Genomic DNA, 26,806 nt, shown 5'->3' on the forward strand with positions numbered 1-26,806 from the left:
GGTAGGCAGAGATAAACACAACTTCACTCAGGAAGCATTATTTTTGTGTCCCTTAGTCACACTGGTCACTTGATGGTGCTTGTGAGCCTGGCTGCAGCAGGACATCCCTCTGATTCAGGTATTCTGAAATCTGCAGCCCCCACTCCTGGGGAAAGGTCTTTAACAGTGAGGCCAAAGGAAGGAGTGGGGCATCACTTCTTTTTATTGAAGAGTCAACTCCAAGAAAAGGGTCAGGAGTTCTGTGGGGTTTGCTGCACCTGCAGCAAATGCAGATTTGTGCTTAGGAAGCACCAGACAGGCACAAGTTGACTGCTGAAAGACTTTGGAGTTGGGCTCTGCTCCTTCTGCAGGCAAAATCTACAATTTTGGGACCTACATTTTCCCTCTCCTCCAAGAATTCAGCTGTATGCCCTCAAAATTAACCTGTAAGAACGGTTACATTCAAATCTTTGTATTGTAAGATGAGATTGCTTCATACAGGACATGGATACCCCTCAAAAATGAACCAAAGGACATAGATCACATATGAGAACTAATTTTGGAAAGAAAATGAGTTTGAAAAGCCATCACCACATTATTAAGGAGACTATGGCACAGGTCTCCCTAATGAGGGCCAGATAAATAATCTTGTACCCATGAAAAGGTCAGTAAGTTACCATTTTGAAGCAGCCTGTCTCTCTGGCATATACCCAAGAAAACCAATTAGCAATTCTCTTCACTGTTTCTAAAAGACTGGTGGGAAAGTTAAGGTTGCCTGTTTCTAGAAGGTTTAGGCTGTTCAGCTCTGTGATTTTTCAGCATTTTCCTCTCCTTTGTGTTTTTGCCATACTGGTAATGATGATGCAGGAGACAAAGGGAGTGCCAAAGGGGCTGGGAGGAAATGCATTTGTCTCCAAGCTGACAGAGATAAAAGCATATTAATATTCAGCAGCTGGTGGTCATAATGAGCCCATGAAACCAACGAGGGGACTGACAAGGCTCGCTAGAGCTTCTTGCCTGCCCATAAAAATGACCCAGTGGCTTTACAACTATTTTTGTAGAAACACGGAGAAAGCCTTGCAAACAATGTGTTGCAAAGGTCATTAAACTAATGGGCTGTAGTGCCTGGGCTCAATTTTGGACATTGAGACTGATTAATTTATTTTTTTTCCTCTTTATTTGTTTTCTGAGTGATAGCCACCAGTAAATTTAATTTTTTTTCTGGAAGTTTTTCTGCATTGTGCTTTAAGAGTTTTGCTACAGCCCCAGAACTGTGCAATGAACCAGAGCACGTGTCTTGAACCCTGCCAGACTGTCCCCATAGCTGGGAGCTTCAGAAGAACCACAATGATCCAAGGATGGTCTGTACCTCCTTAGACAGTCAGACATTATCACCTAATCTGTTATGTGACAAGCTATTGACAAAACCATGTGCTATTCCTTCCTAACTTACAGCAATTAATGTGAAAATTAGGCAGTGATGTACAGGTTTACAAGTTTCCAGGTTTTACAAGTTTCTGGGTTTTACAAGTTTCCTTTCATGGCCTTAAAATTTTTATCATTTCTGCAATAGCTGCTCCACACAGATGCTTTACTCTTTTATGAATTATTTTAAACTATAGTCCCACATGTTTACAACCTTTTGCTTGTGTATTGTATAAAAACCCTGAACAACCACCACAAAACAGAACAGAAAAAACATCAATCTATTAACCTCCTCGACGCCTTACCTTATATTTTTAGTACTGCCTCTTCCCTGCATGTCATAGGAAGGAGAATATGAGGACTGGGTTACTTTTATCAGATGGTGTTTTACAGCCTTCCATCAAGGTTTCTGCTTTCTCATTAAATTAACTATCCTACCCTTTCAAACAGCAAAGCTTTCTGCCTATTCAGTTTCCAGAAGGGCAAGCACCAGTCAGTGAAGCCAGGGCATGGAGAAAATGGCATCTTTGCTCCAGAAATGCAGGGGAGAACACAGAGAGAGGTGATCTGAGCATGTTGATTTGAGCATGATGTTACTCAGCATCATGCCCTGCTCATTGGATGCACAAAGTCCCCAACAAGAACTTTGTGTCCCGCTCCCAGTCCCTGTGTTGGGAAATGCTGTGGCTCCAACAATATTGCACAGATTTATACCCCCAGCACACCTTCCTCAACCCCTGTTTTTAGAACAAACCCCACATTCATCTCTTCAGAAGCTCCCAGCCATGGAACCTGCCCCTTTTGAGCTCTCTATAGTCATGCAGGGCTGGGGGGTTTTACCTCCTAAAATGAAGGCACAGAGGGGATGCAGCATGAATCCATTAGTGGAGTAAGCACCAAAGATGGATTTTATGAACATAGATTAGAGAAAAGCTCTGGCACAAGAATGAACATGATCTGAGGGGCTGTGAATAAACTAGAGGAAATCTTCTAGTTACCAAATAATTAAGTTTCTAGAAAAGCCTCTCCTGGAAAATGGAGGAAAGCAGGCAACAGCGAAGAGCATCAGGAATTTCAATAAGCACCTAATTAATGGGATATATGAAGTGGATCTGGGAAGAAATAGGATACAGCAGCTGGAGAGTCTCTTCTAGCCCTCCATGCTCACAGGAGAAAAAACCTTGGAAAAACTTCAAAATGCACTTTCCTCTGATATCAACAAGCAAGTAAAACTAGCTCAAGAGGACAGGGGAATGGTCAGGTAGACAAGAAATCCTCTTTATTTTCAACTTGTTGCTTCTACAGGTCATAGGATTGCTGCTGCAGCTGAAATTTACATAGGTGAAATCTTTGAATGTTTGAGCAAACATGCATGAGAGCGTGGAATGACAAGTGTTCACAAGTGTTCAACATCCACTAGTGCCAAGAGAAAAACTTTCACTATTTCAGATATTTAAAGTGTGAATTTACCCTCCCCTATCATTTCTGTGTCCCATATTTAAATGCTCACTGTGTGTTCTTTAGTACGTTCACATTTCTGCTTCGATTTCATGTGAGATAAATGTGCTCTCATTCTTCCCACCCATCTGTACATCTGACAACTGGACTCCCCACAGCAGATTGTTCTGGGGATTTCACATGGAATAAACAAATGCTGTGGTTTTGTTGTGTCTTAGGTGGCCAGAGCTACTCCAAGGCAGCAGTCACTGCTGAATGACTCAGGCTTGAAATGGGAGGAAAAAGGCACATGATATATCTCCTCATGACAATGCAAACTTAGAGCTTTATTTCCCCACTGTCAAGAGAAAATCTGTGTTTCAGTTAGGCAAACACAAAATTTAAAGTTTACCAAGATGCCTGATGAATTTGATAAAGTGGGAATCAGTCAAAATACTGGGAAGAGCAAAAATCCTACTCCAAATCTAGACACATATTCCAGTTCAATGAGGGTTTAAACTGTAATGGCTTCTGTAGTGCTAAATACACCTTATCTCCTAAAGTCCAAGTCTTAAATCTCAAATCTTAAAGTAAAAATTCAAAGCAATGCCCCTTGGCATTTTTGAGCCCAGAACCTGTCAGATATTAGTGATTTTCAGAGACTTTAAACACTCCTTGGCTTACTGGGAGCTATGCTTATCAAACCACTGACCTGATTTCATACTGTCTTTATAAAATCGCTAACCAGACAATTAAATATTTCCTTTTATGTACTGAAATGTACAAACCATGGCCAGGTTTCTCACATGAGTAAGGAAAACAAGGCTTCTTGTATGAGTGAGGTTTCTTGTGTCAGTCAGGAAGATCAAACAGGGTTTATTGTTCAGGTTGGTGGACATACAAAAGTTAAGTTGGCATCCTGCTGGGTGAATAAACAGGTGTCCTGCTCACCAAAGGGCACCATTTGAGCTGTATAAGCTGCCACCATTAACACCAACTAGTTTTAAATGGAGTCCACTGGACTTCATTGGGGTTCTAACACAGAGGAGAGATCATCAGTCACATTAAAACCATGTGCTAAAAACAGTGAAAATGTATTTGAGTAACCAGCTTTCTGTAAGGATGCATTCAGTTACCACTGAATTTTGATGGCAACTCCACAGAAGCAGATGTGGCAACCACAGAGGTGCAAATCACATTCCTGATGAGGCTGGCTGAGGAAATAAAGCTGTACATACAGCTTTATTTTGTATACAATTATTTTTTATCTGTATACAGCTATATGTTTGTATTTTGGGGATCTAATCATCTCACATCAGGCATTTATGAAGACCATGGCTATAACACCACCTTTGCCAAAGAAAAAATAATCTGAATGTTTAACATCATGTATGAGACATATAATAGAAGGCAGCACCATAGCAAAGACAGATGAGAGATTTTATTTTTGTCTCTAAGCTTCCAGGAGGAATTTCAACCTAAATTTGTTTCTATAGATGCAAGAAAGCTCCAGCTCCTCTGCTCATCACTCATTTTCAACCTCTTGCTTAGAAAGGCTCGAGGAACTTGTGTGTGGGACTCCTCTGTGGAAGCTTTATCTTCAGCTTTTCTGAGCAATGTGCAGGCATGAAAATGTGTCTTGATAACGTGCAACTGGTAGTGAGGAGAGGGAACCATCCTGTCTTATCACCCAAAGTGCTCGGCACCAGCTGGACAAACACACAGGTGTGTAATTCAAAGTGACTCTAGGAGTTGTAAAGAGCAAAAGGTCTTACAAATATCTGAGGCTTGGAAGGTGTTGGAAGGCATCTTTATCGATGTACACGAGGTTGTTGGCTTTCTCAATTCTTCTGCAAAGAGGAAATGAAACATCAGAGAAAAAATATATCAATAAATTGATCCTAAAATTGTGTTTGTCCCATGATGCAGTGGAACAATATGCTGAGGTTTTCTTTTTGGCAGCAGAAGATCTGGATGATTTCAGGGAGCAGCCTACCATGGACAGGCAGACCCCACCACCTTTCGATCCTGGCAGTGATCTGAGGATAAATTTTTGCCTGAGCAGGTAAAGAAAGGGGCAGCTAGATAAGAGGATGGAAAAGACAAAGGGAGATTTCAATTGCTCCTATAATGCTACAAATTCTTCAGTGCTTACCTGAACCAAACTGCAAAACCTTTGATACTTGCCTATAATGAATCTTTATAATTGTCTCCTTTGCATTTAGATTGCTCATTACTTACATTTCATGTAGTTTGGGAAGGTTGGAAAACACATTTGCTTCTATGACCTCCAAGGCATCATTCTGTGAGATCTCTCTGAAAAATAATTTAGAAGTCAAGATATTTCAAGTCATGGTGAAGTGGAAAATGGAGAAGTGAAAAATTCACAAGGAACTTCTCAGATTACTGATGAGTTTTAAAACCAAGGTGGATATCAGATAAGAAAACAGAAATGCTGATGAGTAAGCAAGCAGCAACAACAGTCAGGAACAGAGATCTGAGGCTGGAGTTTGTATCTGCAGCATCAGCCCTGCATGTCCTGCTGTCACCATTCCCTGTGCATTAGAAGTCAGGGTCTATCCATCATGGGCTTCTGGCCTTCTGACATTGCTAATTACTGAGGGAAATTTAATGAAACCTTTTAACTCAGTGAAGAAAAGAGGGGGGTGAAGGTGACTGGAAACAAAGACAGCTAAAAAGTTCCCAAGAAATATTGCACAACTTCAGCAACAGGACACTGCTGTCTTCACTCAATGGGAAGAACAGAGATTAAAATTAAGCCACCAGCAGATGTGCCCTTGCTAGCAGCAGCTGGAGAACACAGAAATGAAGAATTCTTCCACACCTTGGAGCAAACCTCATTTGACATGGTCTGCACACAGTTAATGCCCACTTACAGCCAGAGAGCTGCAGAATATAAATGGCCAGTTTTACTGCTCTCACCACACCAGAATACATCTCCTGCTAGTCCAGAACACATCTTTCTTTGCTTCCTTAATCTGTGGGCCTGGGCTCTGGTGTAATTTAGAGCTCAGGATTTCCCCTGGTGAATCAAGTGGGCATTACTGCAGTGTCCCCTGTCCCAGTCCCATCACTTATCCTGGCACTGGCCAGGAAGGTCGAGGTAAAGACAGCCATGCCAAAAGATTCCTCACTGCCATTATTTTTGGAAATGGTGCCAACATGTTATTTTCTCACGCTGAGGTCAGGTGTAGGAAGTAAAATTTGTAATACAGCTGTAATTCAGTGATATTTTCATGGTCTGTTGCATTTTAATCATAAGGTAACTGCACACATTTTTGGAATGAAACCTTGGATAAATAGATTGGAAACGGGATGACACTTGTTCCTGGATATCTTGTTCTTCTGAAATTATGATGGTTGCAAATAGATTCAAATAGGCCCGAGGTAAAACAAGAGATTGTAATGTCAGGTGCACAGCCAAAAAATAATCACAAAAATTAATCAGAGGAATATAAATGTGTTCCACTCTCTTCTAAGTAACAGCTGAACCATACCTGACAGATTACCTGCCCATTTAAGACAAACAGAAGCCTTGCAAAAGAAGACATGTTTTTCACCTGACCTTTTCAGTTTTAAAAAATGCCTTAGTGGTTTAATATTTTTTAGTTTAATAAGAAGTTTTCCCTTCTGTTTCCTCAAGTTTTTTTTAATGGAAGAAATCCAACTCTGCTCTGCTCCAGGAGCTCTAAACTGGCTGGAGAATAGGAAAATAAAAGTACATGAGGACTGACAATAGGTGCTTGGCAGGGTACATTGAGGACTGTGTTTGTTTAGCAGTGCTGAACCACCAGCTCACATGTGAGTGTGTTCCTCTTTATTAGTTAATTTTCAGCAGCAACAAAATGTTTCATAATTACTTAATTTTCAGCAGCAACAAAATCCCTGGAAAGAGGGATTCCTTCATGCCATGTGAGATATCCAGACATTGCAAAGGATACTTCAAAGAGTTTTTATCATCTTCCTGTTTGCTTTAAAAATAATTACAAGATATAAGTAGAAATATCAAGAAGAATAGAATAGAATAGAATAGAATAGAATAGAATAGAATAGAATAGAATAGAATAGAATAGAATAGAATAGAATAGAAGCATATAAATACCTCATACTCCATATGAGATATTTATATGACAATATAAAATTCACTTGCCTAACTAAGTCTCTAAGATTTAACAAGGTGGGAGGTGTCTCACATTTTTGAGGTTTGGTTTGGTTTTCCTCATGCTCTTTTTGGGTGGTCAGGTGTATTTTTGCCATTCCCCACAATCTAAAAATCAGTTGTCTAGAAAAAAGAAAATCTTCAGAAAAAACATCAGGTTTAATACCAACAAATACATTTCGTCAGAAGATACTTCATGCCACTAAGAAGTTCAGGAAAAAAGTGTTGCAGATGTGTTGGCCTTACACAGGGAAAAAAGGGTTATTAAGAAACCATAATACAGTTGTGACCTCACCCAGCAGATAGTGCTGTTGAGGGTAATAATTTTTTATTATCCAATCTGCTATCTAACTTTGCAACAACTTGGATGACACAGCTTTTTTAATGGATTGCTTAAAAATGAATGTTTCTGCATCAGAAGAGTGTTTTGGCTTCCTGTGAGTGTGGTAGGTTATTGGCTTTGTTTTGATTCAAGAAATGGAAGATACAGATCTGATTAAGCTGGGGCACCAGCAGGCCATGGCACTCTGGAAGGCTTGGAGAATTCATGGTGGAGAAAAGGAATGAAGAGAGGGAGGAAGATAGGAATCTCCAAACTGTTTTTGCAAGATTAGGTTTTTAAAATAGTAGGTTTTTTGGAGATTGTGTTTTAAACAGAATTAAATAACACCTGTGTGAGGGGGCTTTCAGAGATGTGGGAAATTACTTGGCTTTTATTCTAACATGCCCATTCACAGGTACACAGGCAACAGGCTTGGTTTTTTTAAACAGGTAATGAATATAAATATGTCCATTTACAATGACATTTTTTTTGTCTTCCAGCTGAAGCAAACCTCTTTTTCAGCTAATGAGGTTATGAGCATCTCAAAGTAACAGAAGGGAAAGCTGTCAGTGGCAGAAGGCAGCAACCCTCGTGGTGCTCGGCTGCATCCTCTGTGTTCAGGGGATTGCAGTGGTGAGGGAAATGACCCTCTGTCCCTTTAGGCAATGAACTGGATCCTCTGCTACACTCCCTCCAGGAAATCCTGGTGGTGATAACCTTATGAACAATAGGCATCACTAATCTGGGGTTTGGTTGCATAATTTGTGTGAGCTATTTATTCATACCTAGCAAAGTGTGCACACCTGCTCCTGGAAATCCCAAACACTGTCTTGGATACAGGCATCCATGACATTCAAAGTGCAAACCACTGCTGCTCACATCAAACAACCAACTCAGCAGACTCAGATCCTCTGCAGAGGAGAGCAAATAACACCTGAGGCAGCAGCTACAAAGAGAAAAAAGGGATTGCTGGCTAGTGTTTGTGCAAGTATTTTGTCTTGCAGTATAAATACACACAAACAGATGATTGTTCATAATGCAAATCTGATTATATGTCATCAAGAGAGAAGATAGGGCTGTTATTACGTTGTTTGTTTGGAATGAATGACACTATTAGTGCTACTGGTAGCTATGGCAGGAAACCCAGCCAGCAATCCCAGCATCACTTCTCAAACAGACAAGCCTTGGAATAGATGGTGTGCAAAAAAAACAGGGGAAATTTCTTCAAAAAAACCCCAAATATCCAAAGCACCCAGTGGTTGCAAAGTGCTTAGGCATCTGCCTGAGCTTAGTTTTCGCTGCATGCAGAGTTGAAATCACCAGTGATCCTTGAAAGCATAAATTGTTCACTCAAATACATACAAATACAAAAGATGAAATAGCATTCAGTAAAGGCATTTTCCAAAGGCACAAAGGGCAACAGTTTTTATTTTTCTGCAAAGAGAATGTAAGACTCTAAGATGTGACATCACATGATTAAGGGATCTCCTCTAATTTGCCACCAAAGCAGCAAACTGGAATCACTATTACCCATTCCCAGCAACTGGGTGCAGTGTATAATTTCCATGTGTGACAGTCAGAGCCTGTGTTAAAGGAGAGAGAAATGGAAAACAATTTAATCTGCCTGCAGAGCTGCCCTGAGGCAAGGCTGGGGGTACAACTTTGTGACATCTGTGGCAGAGCACAGTGTGATCCAGAGCAAGGATTCCTCTTCAAACCAGCTGCACCCGCAGTGCAACCTGTAAAAATCAAGACACATCAAAATGGCCTTTTAAACAATTCTGTTAGCAAAGGACTTAGGGTTCATGGCAGTTTCTCTGTAGTCCGCTGAAGGAAAAGTCTCTTAGGCTAACCAAAGTCTTACAGAAGAAACATGACTGTATTAAACTCACAAACTTGGGGCCAAGTGGTCTAATGTTCCAAAATAACAAAAGAATAATAGACTGGAAGTTTATGTCTTTTATGACAGGAATTCCTTTCAGGATCAGAGTGGAGCATGCAGGGATAGGATGCAAAGTAATTTCTTCTCCTGCTTGGAAATATGACTGTTTTTAAAAATTGTGTGCTTATATATGCATGTCTATATACAGATAAGAGAGATCAGTGAGTGGTAAGTCGTGTCAAAAGAAGAGCAGAGCACACAAGAGGCAGAAGAGCAGCTGGGACCAGCATTAGCCCCTCACACAATGCCCAGGGATGTGTGATTTAGAACATGAGGACCTTGTAGCTCCTGCAGCAGGAATGACAGAGAGAAACTGCTACCCACCTGGTGAGTTTGGCTGTCTGATGGCCACAGTGAATGTGGGATTTGTGGATTTCTGCATTTCTTCCCTCCGTGGTGAAATAGCATATGGGACTGCCCTGTCTGTCGAGGCCTCTGTGGTCCTTGCTTGGCGTGTGCACCTTGCACACAGATGTGGCACATGGAGTGAAGAAGGGATTTCTCCTCTCTCCAGGCACACAGTCCTGCTCTGTTCTCCTGGTGGTGACTCCATCCCTGTAAACTCCTACAGCCTTCCTTAAATTCCCTTCCAGTGCAGGTGTGTACACAGGTTATACACCTGATCTGCTCACCTTGTATTTCCTGTGATACATTATAATTGGGTATTTATTGGCTATTATCCTTCACCTTTGATGCAGTTTTTCTGTGGCATAGCTGTCCTGTGGATTCCCAGGAATGCTTTTCTTTCACTCTGAAATCAGCAGTGATGCTGGAGGTTCAAGGTACTGATTCCCAGAGCAGGTGGCCTCACTGTGCTCTCTGTACTGCTACAAATCAACAGCATTGTGCTCATTTAAGGGAAAGGAGAAGGGAAAAAAGGCCAGCAGTGCTTATTTTCCCCCCTTTCTGTAAATATAAATGCTCTTTAGAGCAATTTTCCAGGTCAGTTTTACTCAGTGCTTTGACTGATGCCACAATTTATGTCAAGCTTCACAGGTAAATGTGGTGCTGCCCAGGCAATCCTGCCCAGCATTCACTGGGTGAGCCCCCAAGGGACCTGCCTGAGAGTGTCTGAACTGAGAAATTAAACACCTGGCTACCTCTGTCTCCTCCGTCTCTCTGTCATGGATGGAGTGGCTCTTATTCCTTCAGCCTGATCAGAAACAAGGCAGTCTAAAATCTACTTTTGAAAACTTGCCTCTGAAGTGACAGCAAAATGCTACTCCATTGATTTAAACAGGTTACAAAAGGAAAGCCATTTTTCTTAAAAATATTAGAGACTTTTGACCTTTAAAAAATAGATAGTTGACACTTTCTCCTGTCACTTTTCCTTGTGAACATGAAAAACTTGTCTCCCTGCCATGATTTATTGAACACCAGGGAGTTACAGGGTAATATCTCTTAGCAGATATTGATGTTTCAGAAATGAAATCAAGGACTGACTCTTCTCATCATCTCTTTACTTTGCTGAAGACACACACATGTGTTGTACTGGCCTTGCTTAATAGGTGGAAAACCCATTTAACCAACTGCACACTAATGGCAGCTCCACACTTGGAGTCAGAGAGTGCATCAGTCTTTGAGGGAGATTATCAGGAGGTGCCAATGCTGTGCCTTCCTGTCTTCTCCAAAGGGCAGGAAACCATGCTCTCTAAGAAAACCCTGCAGGCTTGGGAAAGAAAATAAAATGCAAATTTCTGCACAGCAGACAGAAGCAAAGGGGATTTTATTTCTATCTGTGCTTTAGCACCATGCCAGCAGTCCAGATGAAAGTCTGCGGAGAGTTTGGTTGCATCAAATTAATTGTCCATGTAAAGGTTTTAAATTGGTCTCTCTAATCTGAAAAGGCACATGATTAGTCTGCAGAATTGGGACTGATAACAACCAGATCCCACAGACGAAGCTACATCATTACAAGAATTGATTTTATAATCAGTACAGTTTGGGGGACAGATATCTGCTCATACTCCAGCACTAAGGGAGTGTATTACATTCCTTTCAGTTTATTGCCAGCAATGCTGAAAATGCATGAAACTTTGTAGGGTCAAACAAGAAAAAGGGTCTTAGGAGGAAATGGCAACTTTCCACAGAAATCTGGCTCCACACAGGCAGCCCAGAGAGATGGGGCTCAGAACTCAGTGCCCTCCTGCCCCTGGGACAGACATTTCTGCTGCCCCCCACTTCAGGAATTACTAAATTTTATTAATGGCTATGGAAGCTTGCAGGGAAGACAGAAAAATGTGTGTAAAAAAGAAACACCCACTCAGTCAATGGCACTTTTTCCCCTCAGGCATGGTGGGCTCCAGAGGATGTGGAGACCAAAGATGGAAGAGGAAGGGACCTTCTCTTTAAGAGATGCTGATATTCCTGAGTTGTAACTCCTTCCTTGGAAATGGGCAAGCAGCATTTATTGCCACATCTTTTATTACTCCTCTCTTGGCTTTAGTAGCCAGCTAATGATGAATAGTTTATTAAGATGACCTGGGGAGATGAAGAAATTGCATTGGAGACAATGACTCAGCAGAGCAGCTGAACGAGGAAGTGCAGCAAATAATTTCTGGGAAAAATCAATAGGCAGACTGTCCTGGGCTGGGAGAACATGTGGCTTCCAGAGCCCAAAGTCCAATGACAGCCTTTCCAAACAGATCCTCCTGGAGCAGATGCTCCCAGATACTTAGCAGACAGTTCTGAAATGTTTAAGGAAGCACACACTCATGAGAGGCCTCTGGAGGACAGTTCATTACTAATTCAAATACATTACAGAAACAGGGATATCCAGAATAACAAGTGTCTCAGATAGGCACAATTAAACATTTTAGCTAAGATAGGAAATTCTAAAAAAAAAATATTTGTTCTTGCTCCTGAATTTTTGCTTTAAAAACCCTCCCAGAACACTGAGTATTATTCACCAGAGCAAATCATATAGTACATACAACACACAGTGCTTTTCATTTCAGTGAAAATAAATCTCCATGACTTGACCCATCATAAGAAAAATATTAGCATTGCCTAATGTTAAGGCCAATTATAAATATAGGCATCATCCAACAGCTGCCAGCACCATGCACTACATCTTTCAAATGTTCTCTTGAAAGGATTTAGGTTTCTATTATTCAATGTTAAGAGCTCTCCCTGAGAAATATTCTTTTCCAGCACAGAGATTTCCTTGTGTCTTTATTTTGATTGCATTCATTCTTCCCTTCCACCAAAGCAACTTACTATCCTTATGTTTTGTGTCTAACTGAACTCTACAAACTCTTATCCTTGAGCTTTGGCACCAGGCTCAGCTAAGATGGTACTGCATAAATGTTTGTATGATTACATATAACCTAACCAAGGAAAAGGATATTCTTTTATATTTCCAGAGTTAAATCCAAACCTCTGCCTTGCAACAGAATGCCAGAGAAAAAAACACACACCACCAAGAAGCTACTAAATCAAAAACTTTTCAAAACAGGTGTGCAACAAGACTTATTTATATAATTATGATATCATCATGAGCAGAAAAAATTACTGCTAACCCCAAATCTGCAGGTTCTGTACTGGAAGATGCAGAGATGACATGGAAACATGGGAATTGCACAGATTCCCTACCCCTTTTGCCAAGTGGCAGCAAAGAGGAGCCTGAATCAAGACACCCAGCGTCCTATTTATATTACAAATAACTGAACAGCTGTCCACTATGAAACCTTGGAAAATCATATGCTTCCACCTGAGTTACAATCCTTATCAGCAAACTCTGCAAGGCTGCACAGGAATAAGGAAGTGTTAACAGGGATAAGGGAAGATGTCATAAAGCTTGGGCCAAAATTCACTAGAATATATTTCTGTGCTTGTGTGTGTATACACAAAATATTCCAATAAAAGCAATAAAAATAATAAATCCATGGCCACAGGATGGTTGTTACTCACTGAAAACAGGCACCAGCTGCCTTTCTGCACACCTCACCCCGTTTCCAAGGAGGCTGCTCTGTACCCCACTCTGGAGAAGCACAAAACATAAAAAAGGCTTTCTGCTCTTGTGGGGCTTTCACAAGGAAATCCTCAGGCTGGGCCCAGCCCTTTGATGGGGAGCCCTCAGGAAGAACCATTCCATAGGAATGAGGCGAAACCCAGAGGCAATTTTCAGCCCTTGGGAGCAGCCTGTTCCTCCTGTGCCAGAGTACTTTGATCTACCTGGGAATCATTCTCCTCCCCTCTATCCTGGGGCATAGAAGAAAGTTTGACCTAGAGGTGATGCAAAAAGCCTTATTGGAATTAGCTCTTCCTTCCTCATCAAGGAAAAAGAGGAGTCTTCCTCCCTAGCCACGGCACTAAAGAAGAGGCTGAAAACCAAATGTGGTTTGATTTAAAAAAAATCATGTTTTCCTTAGAAGTTGCTGTGCCTATTCCTTTTTCTGAAAAGTGTCGCATGTACTTATGATATTTTTTGTGTCTGACTTCCTGTATTGATGTAAATAAAATGGAACTTATAGTGTTTTCACAGCGCTCAAACCTGGCAAAACCTTTTTGTATTTCCACTAAAACCCTATGAGAAAACACTACTGATTAGAGGGAAAAACAATTCCTGAAGAGATGCCAAACCACAAAAATCACCATTTGGAAAAGTCATGATGATGAGACACAATAAATAAATAAATAAATAAATAAATAAATAAATAAATAAATAAAATTAAACCTGTCATTTCTGATAAATATCTCAATCTTATTTGAGACTGAAGAAGATTTCAGACTCTGCAGCAGAAGGAATGAAAATTCATTGATTTTAATAGTTGATATGTATTTACGTTAGCATTCTACATTTTAGAGGAGTGTGTATTTTCCTGCAATTTTGAATAAGTGTTTTCTCTAGAAAGCACACAGCTCAATACACAGAACACAGAAGTACACAAACTTAAAGGCAATCCTGTCACAGCAAATTACCTCAGATTTAAAGGAAAGTTAAATACTGAATTAAAACTAAGAGAAAAATGGTATAGTTTCTTTTTCTACCAGATGGGAAAAACGTGTTTTTAAATAGTTTTAATGGCAAAATGAAGAAACAAATATAATATTATGGAGCATGATCAGATTTCTCTCCAAAAGATACTTTGTCTTGAAATTACTGAAATTTGGACCAGATGCTTGGACAGAAGAGCATTTTTCTTACATGCAGAAATATCCAGCAAACAGAAAGCAACCAGCAGCACCTGCCCACACCACGTTCTTCTACACAAAGGTAATAGGGTGGCATTGTACTCTTTCCACCAGTTCCAAGATGGGTCTGCAGTGTGGCTCTGGCTAAAAATTCTCCAAGTGAATGCCCTGTGCTCCACCTGAATGCCTTTGGTGAGGACAGATTATGTAGCAGTTTAAATACATGGGGTTTTAATTTTTGTCTTTGCCCTGAAATCGTGCAATTGCTACTTCAAAATGGCAGGGTCAGGACAGTGGCACCTATTTAACTTCAGGACCACACAAAGCCCCACATCAGGTGTTTTGGATTTAGTTGATCCTAATGAATTCAAACCTACTTGTGTATTTTGATTTTATTTTGTATGCGTTTTCTTGTGAGTGTGTGTTTGTTTGTTGTTGTTGTCTTTTTTCAACTGGCACACAGTTCCAATAAATTTTATAATATATTTTCAGTGAAATGAATGAACCTCTGTGAGCATGCAAGCCCCAAGAAGCCACACAGAGAATATTTATCGATTAGACCTGTTAAAAGAGATTAATGCTACAAAACAACTCCACTTCTGCTCACTTTTTTCTCTGTATGCTGCTGAAGTCAATTTGAGGACATTCATCCACTGAAGACTGAGAGGGGCAGAGAAACTCCCCTGGAGTCCAGGGTATGACCTGAGCTCAGGACACAGCTCTCTCCCATCTAGACCTGTAACTCTCCTAAATCCATTTTGCCTCATCATTCAAAGAGTCCAGAAGGGTGGCACCAGGAAGCGAGCTCTTATATCCTCTTCCTTAAAAATGTACTGATGGAGACCTGTTAGGAGAGCTCAGATGTGTCAGGGACATGATTACTCAGGAAGGTGCCAGAGGAGAAGAAGGAAGGCCGCCACTAAACAGGGAGAAACACACTTGATTTTCTTTTAGGTCACTTTTAGTTAAAAGTGAGATAAAAAGACTTTATTGATGTGGATGGCAAAAATCTTCCATTCATCCACAGATGAGGCACAGCATGGCCAAAGCAATCAAGCCGTCCCACAGTGCCCCACGAAGGAGCCTGGACACCCACTGAGACCCCATTTCAAAGTCTGGCCAAGAGAGGCTGCTGCTGCTGACAGCCAGCTGTGGCAGCCCCAGCTTGCAATGAATCACCATCTCCTGAGGGCACAGGCTGAGCTCACCCTCCCCTGGTACGCCAGCCATCAGCCCACCCAAGTGAAAATAAAACATTCATCACACACATGCAGACTGGATATGAACAAATGACCCAGAAATCTGGGGGGTTCCAAGTCCCATTACCCTCTGCCTGAGCCGTTCTCCTGTCACACCAAACTTGTTGTGACATATTTTGTGTGGGCTGCCTGGTGGGGGTGGAGAACAACCCAAAGCCTACTTTGTCATTTAGTCCTGAAATTCTGTATAACTCATTCAACATACAAATAAAAGGGAAAAAAAAAACCTACCATGAAAGAGGAAAATGTGGTAGCAAGGGAAAAACTTCCTTGTAGCATATTAGGTCTTCATTTGAATTCCAGCATACATCTGAATGAATTATATTTTTTAATTTGTTTAACTATGCTAATAGTCACCATGCACTGGTGGTTTTAGCAGTGTTTTCTCTTTATATGTGTGACTCGAGAATTGCCATAGCAACTTGCTTCCTAATTAACCTTCAGTTCCTAACAATCAATACGATTAGACAAGGTCAGCGCTGGAGTAAGAGCTGGAGTAAACTCGACAGATTTACAAAAAGGCTACTGAGACTGAATAACAGCAAGAAGAGGAAGAGAGGGCTCCTGGATGGTCTTCCTCAAAGAATGGTGGTCTTCCCCAAAGAACAATTATTGCTCTGTCTCCTGTGATCCAGAGGAGTTGTGGCAAATGAGAGCTTTGCCCCTTGAGTGCAGAGAACTTTCAGCCTGCCAACAGATTCACAAAATATGGGGAACAGAAGCACCCCTACGTGTGCAGATGGAAATACACCTTACTGTCACATTGCTGGGATAGATGCTGACTGCACACCACCAAAATCAAGAACAATTATGTCCTAGATTTTTTATCCATATGAAATCAATCTCCCTGTGTGGCAAAGGTGCCTGAAACCTGGAGACTGTCCAGTTCACAGGAAGGTGCTGCCTGGGAATTAAGCCTGTACAGTGCTTAGCTGAGGTCCCATTAGGAGGCCCTCTGTCTGGAGACCTGAGTGATTGCCCCTGCTGACACAATTCCCCCCTCATTTTTACAGCCTGTTTCAGTCGTTAACATGTTATCTGTTACCCTGAAAGCACAGTGCCTGGCAGCACAGTGGGATGGAAATATAATGTGCTGCTCAGAGCTACTCTGGGTCCTGGGAATACAAAACAGGATCCTTGATATTGACAGATGAAGGCTTGTGAAAAACCACTTTACTTGTTAGTGTGTTTAGGTCTGCTACCAAGAAACACAGGCAAAACCAAGCTTATTTTTAAATAAACAGTTTGTGTTGTCAATTATGCCTGGGCACATGGCTGCTGCAGATGAACTGAAATCCATTTTCTTTCCTCTGTAGAAATTCATTGCCTCCTGGCTCTGTCCTCTGTTGCTCCCTTGAGTTTACTCCTATGCTTCAAATGTGCCTGGAGCCTCAGTTCATGGCACTGGGTCCCCCAACAGAGGGTCAGGATCAGGGAATGGAGGAGCCAGGATGGTGAAAACGTAATGACAAAGCAGTCTGGACAGTGCCCTGTGAGGACACTTCAAGTCATGAGTTTTGAGGCTATGTGTGTTGACCTTCCTCTGCACAGGATGTCTCAAAGAAGGATGAGAGGGTTTTAAGCTCAAAAAAGGCAGCTTTGATTAGAATATCAACTAGGATAATTAAGTTCAAAGCAGAAAAACCTTACAGGATTTTGGAAAAGAACTGGGAAGATTTTATATCCTCCCTAGCCTGACGTCCAATACTTTTGGAGGTTTGGAGTTCACAGAACCATAGAATAGTACAGGTTGGAAGGGACTTTTCAAGGTCATCCAGTCCACCTTCCCAGAGGGATATCCACTAGACCACATTGCTCAGAGACCAGGACAACCTGACCTTAAATGTTTCCAGGGATGGCTCATCCACCACCTCTCTGGGCAGTACATTCCAGTGGCTCAGCACAAAAACAGCGAAAAGCTTCTGCCTTAGATGTGATCTAAATAGAACCTCTTTTAGTTTAGTTTAAAACCACTATTCCTTGTCCTGTTGCAACAGGCTTTTTGTCCCCCTCTTTTGTGCAGACCATCTCAAAACATTGAATGGCCAAATTCCTCAATGGCTTGTGGCAGCAAGCTCTGCTCAGACCTCCTCCAAATCCTGCCCTTCACCCCTGGGGCTGCTCCCTGCTCTCCAGGGCAGACCCTGAGTGGCATATATCCATCTCTGGCCTCTAGCTCTCCTACCACTTGCAGCCCCTTTATCCCACAAAGGAAACACCCCACAGCCCTTCCTCCAGGGAGCTTTGCTGCTGCCAGCTCTCCTAGAGAGCCTCATCTCATTGGAAACAGAAATAATAAATAAGCACGTTCTTTTCACCGCGTCGTGCTCACCCCTTCTCGCAGCACAGATGGGAAAAGCATAAATCTTAAAAATCCAGCACAAGAAGCCTTAAAAATGTGGGGAATAAAGATGAAAAACAGGCCAGTATAAAATCCTCATTCCAAATAAAAGATAAGATTGACAAAGGGATTAGACATGTCTAATGAGCACCTTCACTTCATAATTAAGCTAGGAAGGATAAACACTTCCAGATAAAGATGTAAATCTTTGTGCTCTTGAGCAGAAAAGCGAGACAGAAGTAAACAATGCTTCCAAATAACAAAAAATGGTTTAATTCTGTCCCCACTTGAAATGCTGCATTATTCCTGCTTTTAGTGAAGAAACTTTCAAGCATAAGACAAAATGGAGAGGCCATTCCTGGCTGAGAAACACCCTATTTATTACATGAATTTGTTCTGCTCAGAGGAGGAAGCGCCCTGTGAGGTGGACAAAATACATTCTCCACGTGGATGAACTATCTCACGTTTGTTCCAGAAATGTTGTTCTCTTGAACATCCTCCTTCAGAAAGTGACATCAGCAGCTCTCACAGGTGAGGTTCTGTCCCTGTCCCCAGCTCCCAATCTTCTGCTGACTTCTCTGGAAAACTTACATACAGAAAGCTCTCCAGCTTTCTGCATTTCTCTCACAACCATTTGTAATTTCCATCTGTGGTGTTGGCTCCCCAACATTCAAAATATTTTCTGGCTTAGTATCTGTCTACCATTCTAAATCCTAGCAATTTAAATGTTTCCCAGACTAGTCTCTGTGTATGTACCAGCACACATGCATGTATTTAAGTATATAAGTATATATATTCTGCCATGTGGTGAGTGGTTTAGTCACAAAAGGTTCACCACTCTTACTTATTTTTAAAGGATCACACACATATATGGGAGTCTTCATGCAAACCAGGCTCCTGCTCTAGAAATCAAAACAAATATTCACAATATTTTGTGAGCAAATTGTTCTTGGCTTGGTCACAAAACAAACAATGGGCAAAATGAATCTCTGTTTTTACACCTGGGATGAATTAGGGCCAGCAGAGCCTTTGATAGAAAAATCAAAATGCAGCTCACTAATAATGATAAAATGCCCAGTTGCCTCTCCACTGAGCAAAGGAGCCATCAAACTAATGATTAAATCCACATCAATCATTTGGCATAATAAAAATAAAGGCTGTGCAATATAATGTTGTCAGAGAATCAACATCCCCTGCTTAGAAAATAAATGTCTTGACTTCATCTCAACATTTGTTTTCCATAAATGCTGAGGTTTATATCAGCATTTGTATAGCAATGGGAAACACTCCTTCATTGCAGCATGTCAATTCCACTAGCATTATTCCTAAAATAAACAGAAAAGCTGGATAAAATTAATATGGGAAGGTGTTTCTGAAATACTCCTGAAATGGAATTGCCATTTCCAATCTGGTGCCGGATTTCTTCTTTCTACAAACAGTATTTAGTAGTGGCAACAATAAAAATTGAGGCAAATTCCATTTAGAGCAAATTGGGCACAATTTCAAGGAGGTCACACCTGTTGCAGTCCCTCACTGGTACAGTTACAGTACACTCAATAAGATTAATATAAAAAAACAATAAAAACCTTTTTTAATATTTAGAAAATATCTATTTTTTCTTTTTTTTTCCCCTAAAACCCCTTAATTTTGTATTCACAGTTCTGCTTACAAGTCAGTACATTTTAATTCTAAATTCTATCAAGAAATTTGGGAGTTAATATGTAACTAACACACAAAGGGGAACATTTTTTGAAAATAATTTAGGGATATTAGAATGAATACATTGATTTTATCACGAAAAAGATAATTATTTAATTCAGGACAATATTCTGACACATCACATATGAAAAAACATATATTTTGCCATGTAGGAGTGATGAATTATATTTGAAAATGTAAAATGCAAATAGAACTGGCAATTTTGAGTTCTTAGTTCTGTGCTATATGCAAATAAATTTTATAAATGTACCACTCTGCCACTTTAAGAATTATTTTAAGTTAATTATTAAATACGTATTTTTATATTTACAAAAATGGTTTTATATTTACAAAGATGGTTTTATATTCACTTAGATGGTCATTTATTCTACCTTGAAATCACATGAATCTCATCATAAAATACAACTTGAAACTTCCTTTCTTTCCAAATAGAGGGAATCTTCTGGAGGAAAGAGATGAAAACTGAGGAAATGACAGATTTTGGGGAAAAATTTTTGATTTTTCCAGCATCCATCCTTCCCTTTAGAACAAAAAACCCACTCAAAAAGCTCCTGAGATGAATGTCAAAAATCTGGCAGACATAGCAGCCTCCTCAGCATGCAATGACCATGCCCAGAGGAGAAAAGAAGAAAGATGATGGGGTAAATTCTGCACCACAGGATGACCGTCAGTCCTGAGGCTCCTTGCTAGGTTTGCCAGTAGCAATAATCATCTTCATCCCTCAAATGCAAGGACCTGGACGGGGGCTGCCTTGCAGAATTTAATGGTCCAGAGGAAGGAATTGTCTCCATGTGATGCTGAACCTCCAGCTTGTCTGACACAGCTTCTTGCCCTAGTGGTGGCAGGGGAAGCCCAGCAAACTGACCAAGAGCAGGGCAAGCCAACTGAGAAATAATCTTATATTGATAATTCACAACGTTTTCAATTGCAGAGGGGGTGTTTGGTTGGTTTTTTAGGTTGGATTTTTTTTTCTTCCACCGGCTGAGACTTTCTTTAAGAACTGTGCATTTCACCCTCAAATCCCATTTTGGATGAATGAGGCTACTTGAGATCCTACATTGATATATGCAAAAAGGCTATCTTAATTTAGCATGCATTTAGTTTAATCTGTCTTATTAGGATGGAGGAAGGCAGAAGAAGACTGGATCAAAGTTTCCTCCTGAAACAGAGTGGGAACTCACACAAGCTTTTGCCCACGTTTCATGTTTTATAAATTCAGGTAATCTGAACAGTATGTCACTGGGGAAAGGCATTAAAGCATTTAGCATACATTCAGACAAGTTGGTTCCCTTTTTTTTTCTCTCTCTCTCTGTCTAGACAGCTGTAAAACAGGGACCTGAAATGATGTGCAAGATGATTCTCCCATTAAATACTTCAGTCTTTAATGCTGGCTTCACACCAGTGCAGTTAACAAATAAAGATTCTGCTAACAGTTCATTACCACAAAGCTCATTCTTGCTCAACAAAAACAAGTAATGACAAAATGTATTTTCTTTCTAAATTTATTTTATCAAAGAAAGCAAGCATCAAGATAGTAAACCACATAGAAAGAATTATGGAATACTTCTTTCTTGTGCTCTGATGTGTTTCAATTAAAATATGCAAATATTAGTGTGTTTTTCTGTGACTTTTTGAATAGAAAATTTGGAAAATGTTGATATGGACCCCATTAATTGATTCTACATTTCCTAGCTTCTTCTTCTAAGGGTTTTTACTTTATTTGTAATTTTGTTCCATCCAAGCATTAGAAAAATCCTGAGATCAGATTATCTTTCCCTGAAATGTAGCAAAACTGTAATTAAATCTCTGCTCTTTGACATCGGCAGTGAGTAACTGACATGGATAATAAATTTCTCCTTCAGGTTTTTTTAGTTGTGCAAGGGATGACAACAAGTGGAAGATCTCTTCCACAGTTAAGCTTTGGCAGGGAAAAGCAGAAAACCAAGTGATGATGCAGCAAAAGGTTTATGGGTCGTAATAAAGCCACCCAGCCTTCCTTCATTGCTCGTTGCGTTTAGAACGCAGGGCATAGCTTCTCCTGGCGTGAAATAAACTGAATTTGGAACACCAGGCTCCCTGTACAAATGTTTGGGGTGAAAATAAAGGGAGGGGTGATGTTTCCAAAGGCTGCAGCAATGCAGGGTGGTCTGAAGCAACGGCACTGCCTGGGGAAGGAGAATTACCCCAGCAGCTCACGGAGAGACAGTGGCACAGTCACTGCTCCGCCCGGCTCCTCCATCACCACCATGGATACAGGAGCCCTGGGAGAAGCTCCTGTGGCTGCTCACCTTCCACATGCCGTGTGTGGGAGCCCATCCCGAAGGGCAGAGGGGGCAAATGAACACTGACACAGCCTGAAATGTGGCTGAGGACAAGCTTTCTTGTGTGATTCTGCTGCGTCCATCTTGGAATGGACCAGAGGTCTGAAGTGCCACCAACCCCTCCTCTGAGGAAAAGCCCTGTTCCAGCCACTGACCACCATCCAAAATTAACTGTCACCTGTGGTGGGGACATCTGGGACTTGCAAATCCAGCTGCAGGAGCCAGGAAGCCTCCTGTGATTGCTCCCTGCCCGATCACCAGCCTGCTGACTTGTCCAGGGCTGCAGGGAAAGCCCCACATCACGGCAATGGCCCCATTCAAACATTTATTCTTTGGGATAACTGCCTGGATTTTAAATTTCTTTGCCTATGTTGGTTACTTGCCTTAATGTTTTTGAACAGTAGTCCTCTGTTCCCTGAGAGAAAATGCATAGACTAATTTAAATGCATTAAGCAGCGTACTTATTTTCACGGCCTGCCCTCAAGATGCTGAAAGTTACACAGAAGTTCCTATAATGTAAATTAGAATTTAATATCCATAGAGTAGCACCTTGAGAATATACCCTGGAGTATTTGCTACCAAAGGGTGACTTTTACCTTATTCAGTAGGTATTTTGGTACACAGAATGGTCTGTGTACCACTTTCACCTAAGGGATGTAAATAAATACTTTTATAAGCATGCACTACTTAACTTATATATCACAGCAGATCCTAAAATCCATATTTTTCCACTTGCAAAAAAAAAAATAAAAAGCAGATTAATCCAAATGATGCAACAAAAGGTAGAAAGTAACTCCTGCCTAGACAAAATTTCGAAATGCTTTGGCTACACATAATCATAACCATTTTCTCATTTTGAGAAATGAACTTATTTAAGCCTGGTCTTTTGCATATCAAATGAGGCAGCACACAAAACAAGGAAAACTGGAGAAGCTGTGAAATGCTGAACAGCTTTCTTGGTAGCAGAAGACACAGCAGATGACACAGCCTGCTCCTCCTTAGGCTATCCTGTGATTCCTGCCTCCCCCTTCCCTCCCACGTCTTTGGGCTCTATGCTGAAAAGTGTCACAGAGTCACCTGCAGGAGCTTAATGAAGCTGATTTTAGGAGAACATGGGATGGGTTGGCCCCTTGCTAGCCCAGGCAGCCTGATGGCTACTGCTGAAGAAGGTTTGGATGGTGAATGCATCAATTTGCCAGGTTGTTATAACTTTCTGGAGAAAGTGAAATCTTCGCGTTCTGACAAATTTTCTAGGTGAGACTTACAACCAAGGCAAGAATTCTGGTCCTTCCCCCACGGAAAGAGAGACACCCCTTGATTCAAAATTCTGTCTTCTGGTCTCCATTGTCCACAAGTAACTCCTTTGAATTTAGACAAAACATAAAAGGTGATCTCAGTGTGATCACTCAGTGTGATCCAGCTGAGTCAAAGGAAAGTGGGACTTGCCTTTTAGCCTAGAGGGGCAAACAGGAGAGGTTTGAGCATCATCCATCAGGTTGGTTGTTTGTGAAATAAGCTTGTGTGTCTAGGTCACAGAGCAGCAGGATTTGTCCTTAGGAACTATCAATGGATCCACAGTTTCAGCAAAGAGAAAACCAGAAAATCTTGAATGCACTAAGTAATTGAGTAAATACATGATTCAGGGCTATTTTTCTCTACCAACTCATGAGGAAGCAGTAGACAGCTGCTGTCTTCCATGGACAGAAAACTTCCTTTTCCAGGAGTGTCAGCTCTGGTGGCTTCCCTCCACACTCAAAGCTTTAGCTTTCCATGGTCTCCAGAGCTCATTATGGGTTTAGCTCATCAAGCCCTGTTGTCCATACCATGGTTCATGCTCTTAAAATGTGTCTTTGTCAGCATCTGCTAAAAAAGTGCTTCCCTCCAATTACTCCAAAATAAAAACGGGGCCAGTAATGGTGCTTTTTTCCCCTCTGTGACATCTTCTAGTTCCAGAAGTACTTCATCCTCACAGCTGAGTTTCCTTAGGCTGCACATAAGTTGGGTTTGAGAGCAAATGATGAACCAAAGCATTATGTTTTAGCTTAAACCCTTCAAAAAGAACAAATAACTGATGATGAATTTTCAAGGGGATTGTGCCTGAGGGTACAGACATGAAGCCTCTTTTCCTTGCACAGGGTAACACAATCAGATCAAGCCTCCTGTATATATAATGCCCAAATCAAGCCTTGTTAGATCAAGATTCACAAATCTACTTTGCCACCTCATAGTAACAGCAGGAAACTCAGAAACACAAAAAGAGAGACTTGGTGTTGCTTCTGACTCTCTCTACTCCAAATTAAGCTCTTTCTGTGCAGGTTGAGGATGACACAGCTGCTGCTGAGCATGTCAGATTGATTTTGCAGGGTATGTGCCTGCATGGGACTGCTTTTTAATTTAGTAACTGGAGGGTTAATTAGCTCTGGGAGTGTAAATAAGTTAGTTAAGCAGAAATCCAGAAGAACCGCCACGTTCCAGTTGACTAAGACCTAGGAGTAGACTAAACATGTAGCAAAATTAACCAATCTGCTTTTCTGAACACCTATTTGCTAAATTGACATGAAGCCAGAGTTGTGCAGAAGTCGGAGAGCTGCTGGCAACAAGATGGCAAGGCTGTTCCTCAGACCTGAGAGATTCTGAAAGGTTTTCTGTAGGAAAATTCAAGTTGCATGTTTAGTAAGAGAAGCCTCTGATATTTTGAACCCATAAGGTTATTTCGTAACTCCAAACATTTTATTTAAGAAGCAAAGATCCTTCTCCCAGAACATTCTTCAGGAAAGTTGTTGCACCATAAGACAGCCTGTAGAATGGTCATTTCATGTTTTGTCAGCAACTGGAGGAATTTAGACGGTTGAGAAGTTAATGACAAACTAGAAAATTGTTCAAATGGGCTCTTACTCTTAAAAAAGGCAGAAGTATCCCAGTGCCAACATTTCCAAATTTAAACAAACAAACAAACAAAAAAGTTCAGATGAAACCTAAAAGATTTCATGTTGGTAACTAAAACTGGGGCTTCACCAGGGAGGTCAGATCAATATCTCCATGCCAACATTTCCAAGTCACACTAGTTTTTCCTTTATGAATCATGGTCATTAGTGTCCATTATGGAAAGTCCTTGGACAGTTCAAATAGAAAATATTGAAAACTTGCCTGGATACTCTGACTGAAAAGTATTTGACATTTTCTGGCAAAATACATTGATTTAAAGGTCTCAGAATCTTGAGACGTGTAGGAAGATACTAAATGTTTAGGAAGATACTAAAATGCATAGCAAAAGCAGGAAAATATCAAGGAATTATTTTTCTTTGAAAACTAGAAAATTCAAAAGCCTTCATTCACTTTGAGAAGAAATATAACAGAGTTAGGATTCTGAGGGAGGACTTATCCCTGATTTAACCTAGAATCATAGAATCATTAAGGTTGGAAAAGACAGATATTTCACAGGATATTCTGACCTGGAAGGGTCCCTCAAGGATCATTGAGACTTCCAAAATCATCAAGTCCAACCTTTGACCAAACACCACCATGTCAAGTAAACCTGTGATGTCCACTCGTTTATGGAAAACGCCTTCAGGGGTGGTGACTCCACCATTTCCATGGGCAGCCTGTCCCAACTCCTAAAATGCCTTCCAATGCCCTTTCTGGAAATTCTGACATTCTCCATGGTGCACCCTTGACCTCCCCTGGCACAGCCTGTGGCCATTTCCTCTTGTCCTATTTGCCTGGGAGAAGAGGCCAAGCCCCACCTGGCTACAACCTCCTTTCAGGAGAGGTCCTGAGGATAACCAGTCTTTCTGTTAAAGGCTGAGGCAAAGAAAGCATTCAGTACCTCAGTGTTTTCCCCATCCTTGGTGACAATGTTTCCCCCTGGGTCCACTAAAGGAATGAAATTTTCCTTGGCCCTTTTGTTGTTAATATATTTATAAACCCCCTTTTATTTCCTTTCACAGCAGTGGCCAGATTGAATTCTAACTGAGCTTTTGCCTTTCTAATTTTCTCTCTACATGACCTAATGACATCCTTGTATTCTTCCTGAGTTGCCTGACCTTTCCAAAGGTCATAAACTATTTTTTCCCTGGCTTGCTGCAAAAGCTCTGTGTTAGCCTGGTTGGTCTTCTTCTCCAACAGCTCTTATCTTTCAGCACATAAACACACTACTTCTGTGCCTTTAAGATCTCCTTCTTGAAGCCTTCCTGAACTTTGTTATTCAGGACTCTTTCCCAAAGGACTCTCTGAACCAGTATCCTAAACAGGCCAAAGTCTGCTATGCCCTGTCAGGACCCAGGACATCCCTCTGGCTGTCCTGAGCAGCCAAGACCCCTGCCAGGGTGCTCAGAGACCCTGGCACAGAGCCCAGAATGACCCTGTGGTTTTGATTATGACCCATGGAGCAAATTACCAACCTTAGATGAAGATCTGCAAACCACAACAGTTTAGGTAGAATAATAGTGAAGTTATCACGGGGCGAAAAAGTAGATTTTGGGGTTTTTAGAAAGGGAGTTCAGGAGGGTAAGTTGGAGGGATTTGGGCGTTTCCAGCCTTTCTCCTTTTTCTTCTTGGCCTCCATCTTCTGCTGTAATGGTGGCACTTACAGATTAGTTTAGAGTAGAAGCTCACTGTCTAACATAGGTGATAGGTATTGGAAAGTAATTGTAAACATTGTATACGTAGTTTTCAGTATAAAGACATAACACCACCCTGGGGGCAGGCAGAGTGCCTGGAACTGTCCTGCTGGATGGACCTCGGCA

The 26,806-nt window shown here is 41.1% G+C and overlaps 1 protein-coding gene across 1 annotated transcript in view; it reads right to left on the minus strand.

The window, feature by feature from the left end:
* FSHR (follicle stimulating hormone receptor) overlaps positions 1-26,806 on the minus strand; it is an 82,027-nt gene that overhangs the window by 23,642 nt on the left and 31,579 nt on the right. The window contains 2 exon segments of the mRNA XM_063152470.1: positions 4,617-4,691; positions 5,083-5,157. Coding sequence (XP_063008540.1) covers positions 4,617-4,691; positions 5,083-5,157 — 150 coding nt within the window.

Source organism: Melospiza melodia, chromosome 3, assembly GCF_035770615.1.
Source record: "Melospiza melodia melodia isolate bMelMel2 chromosome 3, bMelMel2.pri, whole genome shotgun sequence".
NCBI classification, from domain to species: Eukaryota; Metazoa; Chordata; class Aves; order Passeriformes; family Passerellidae; genus Melospiza; species Melospiza melodia.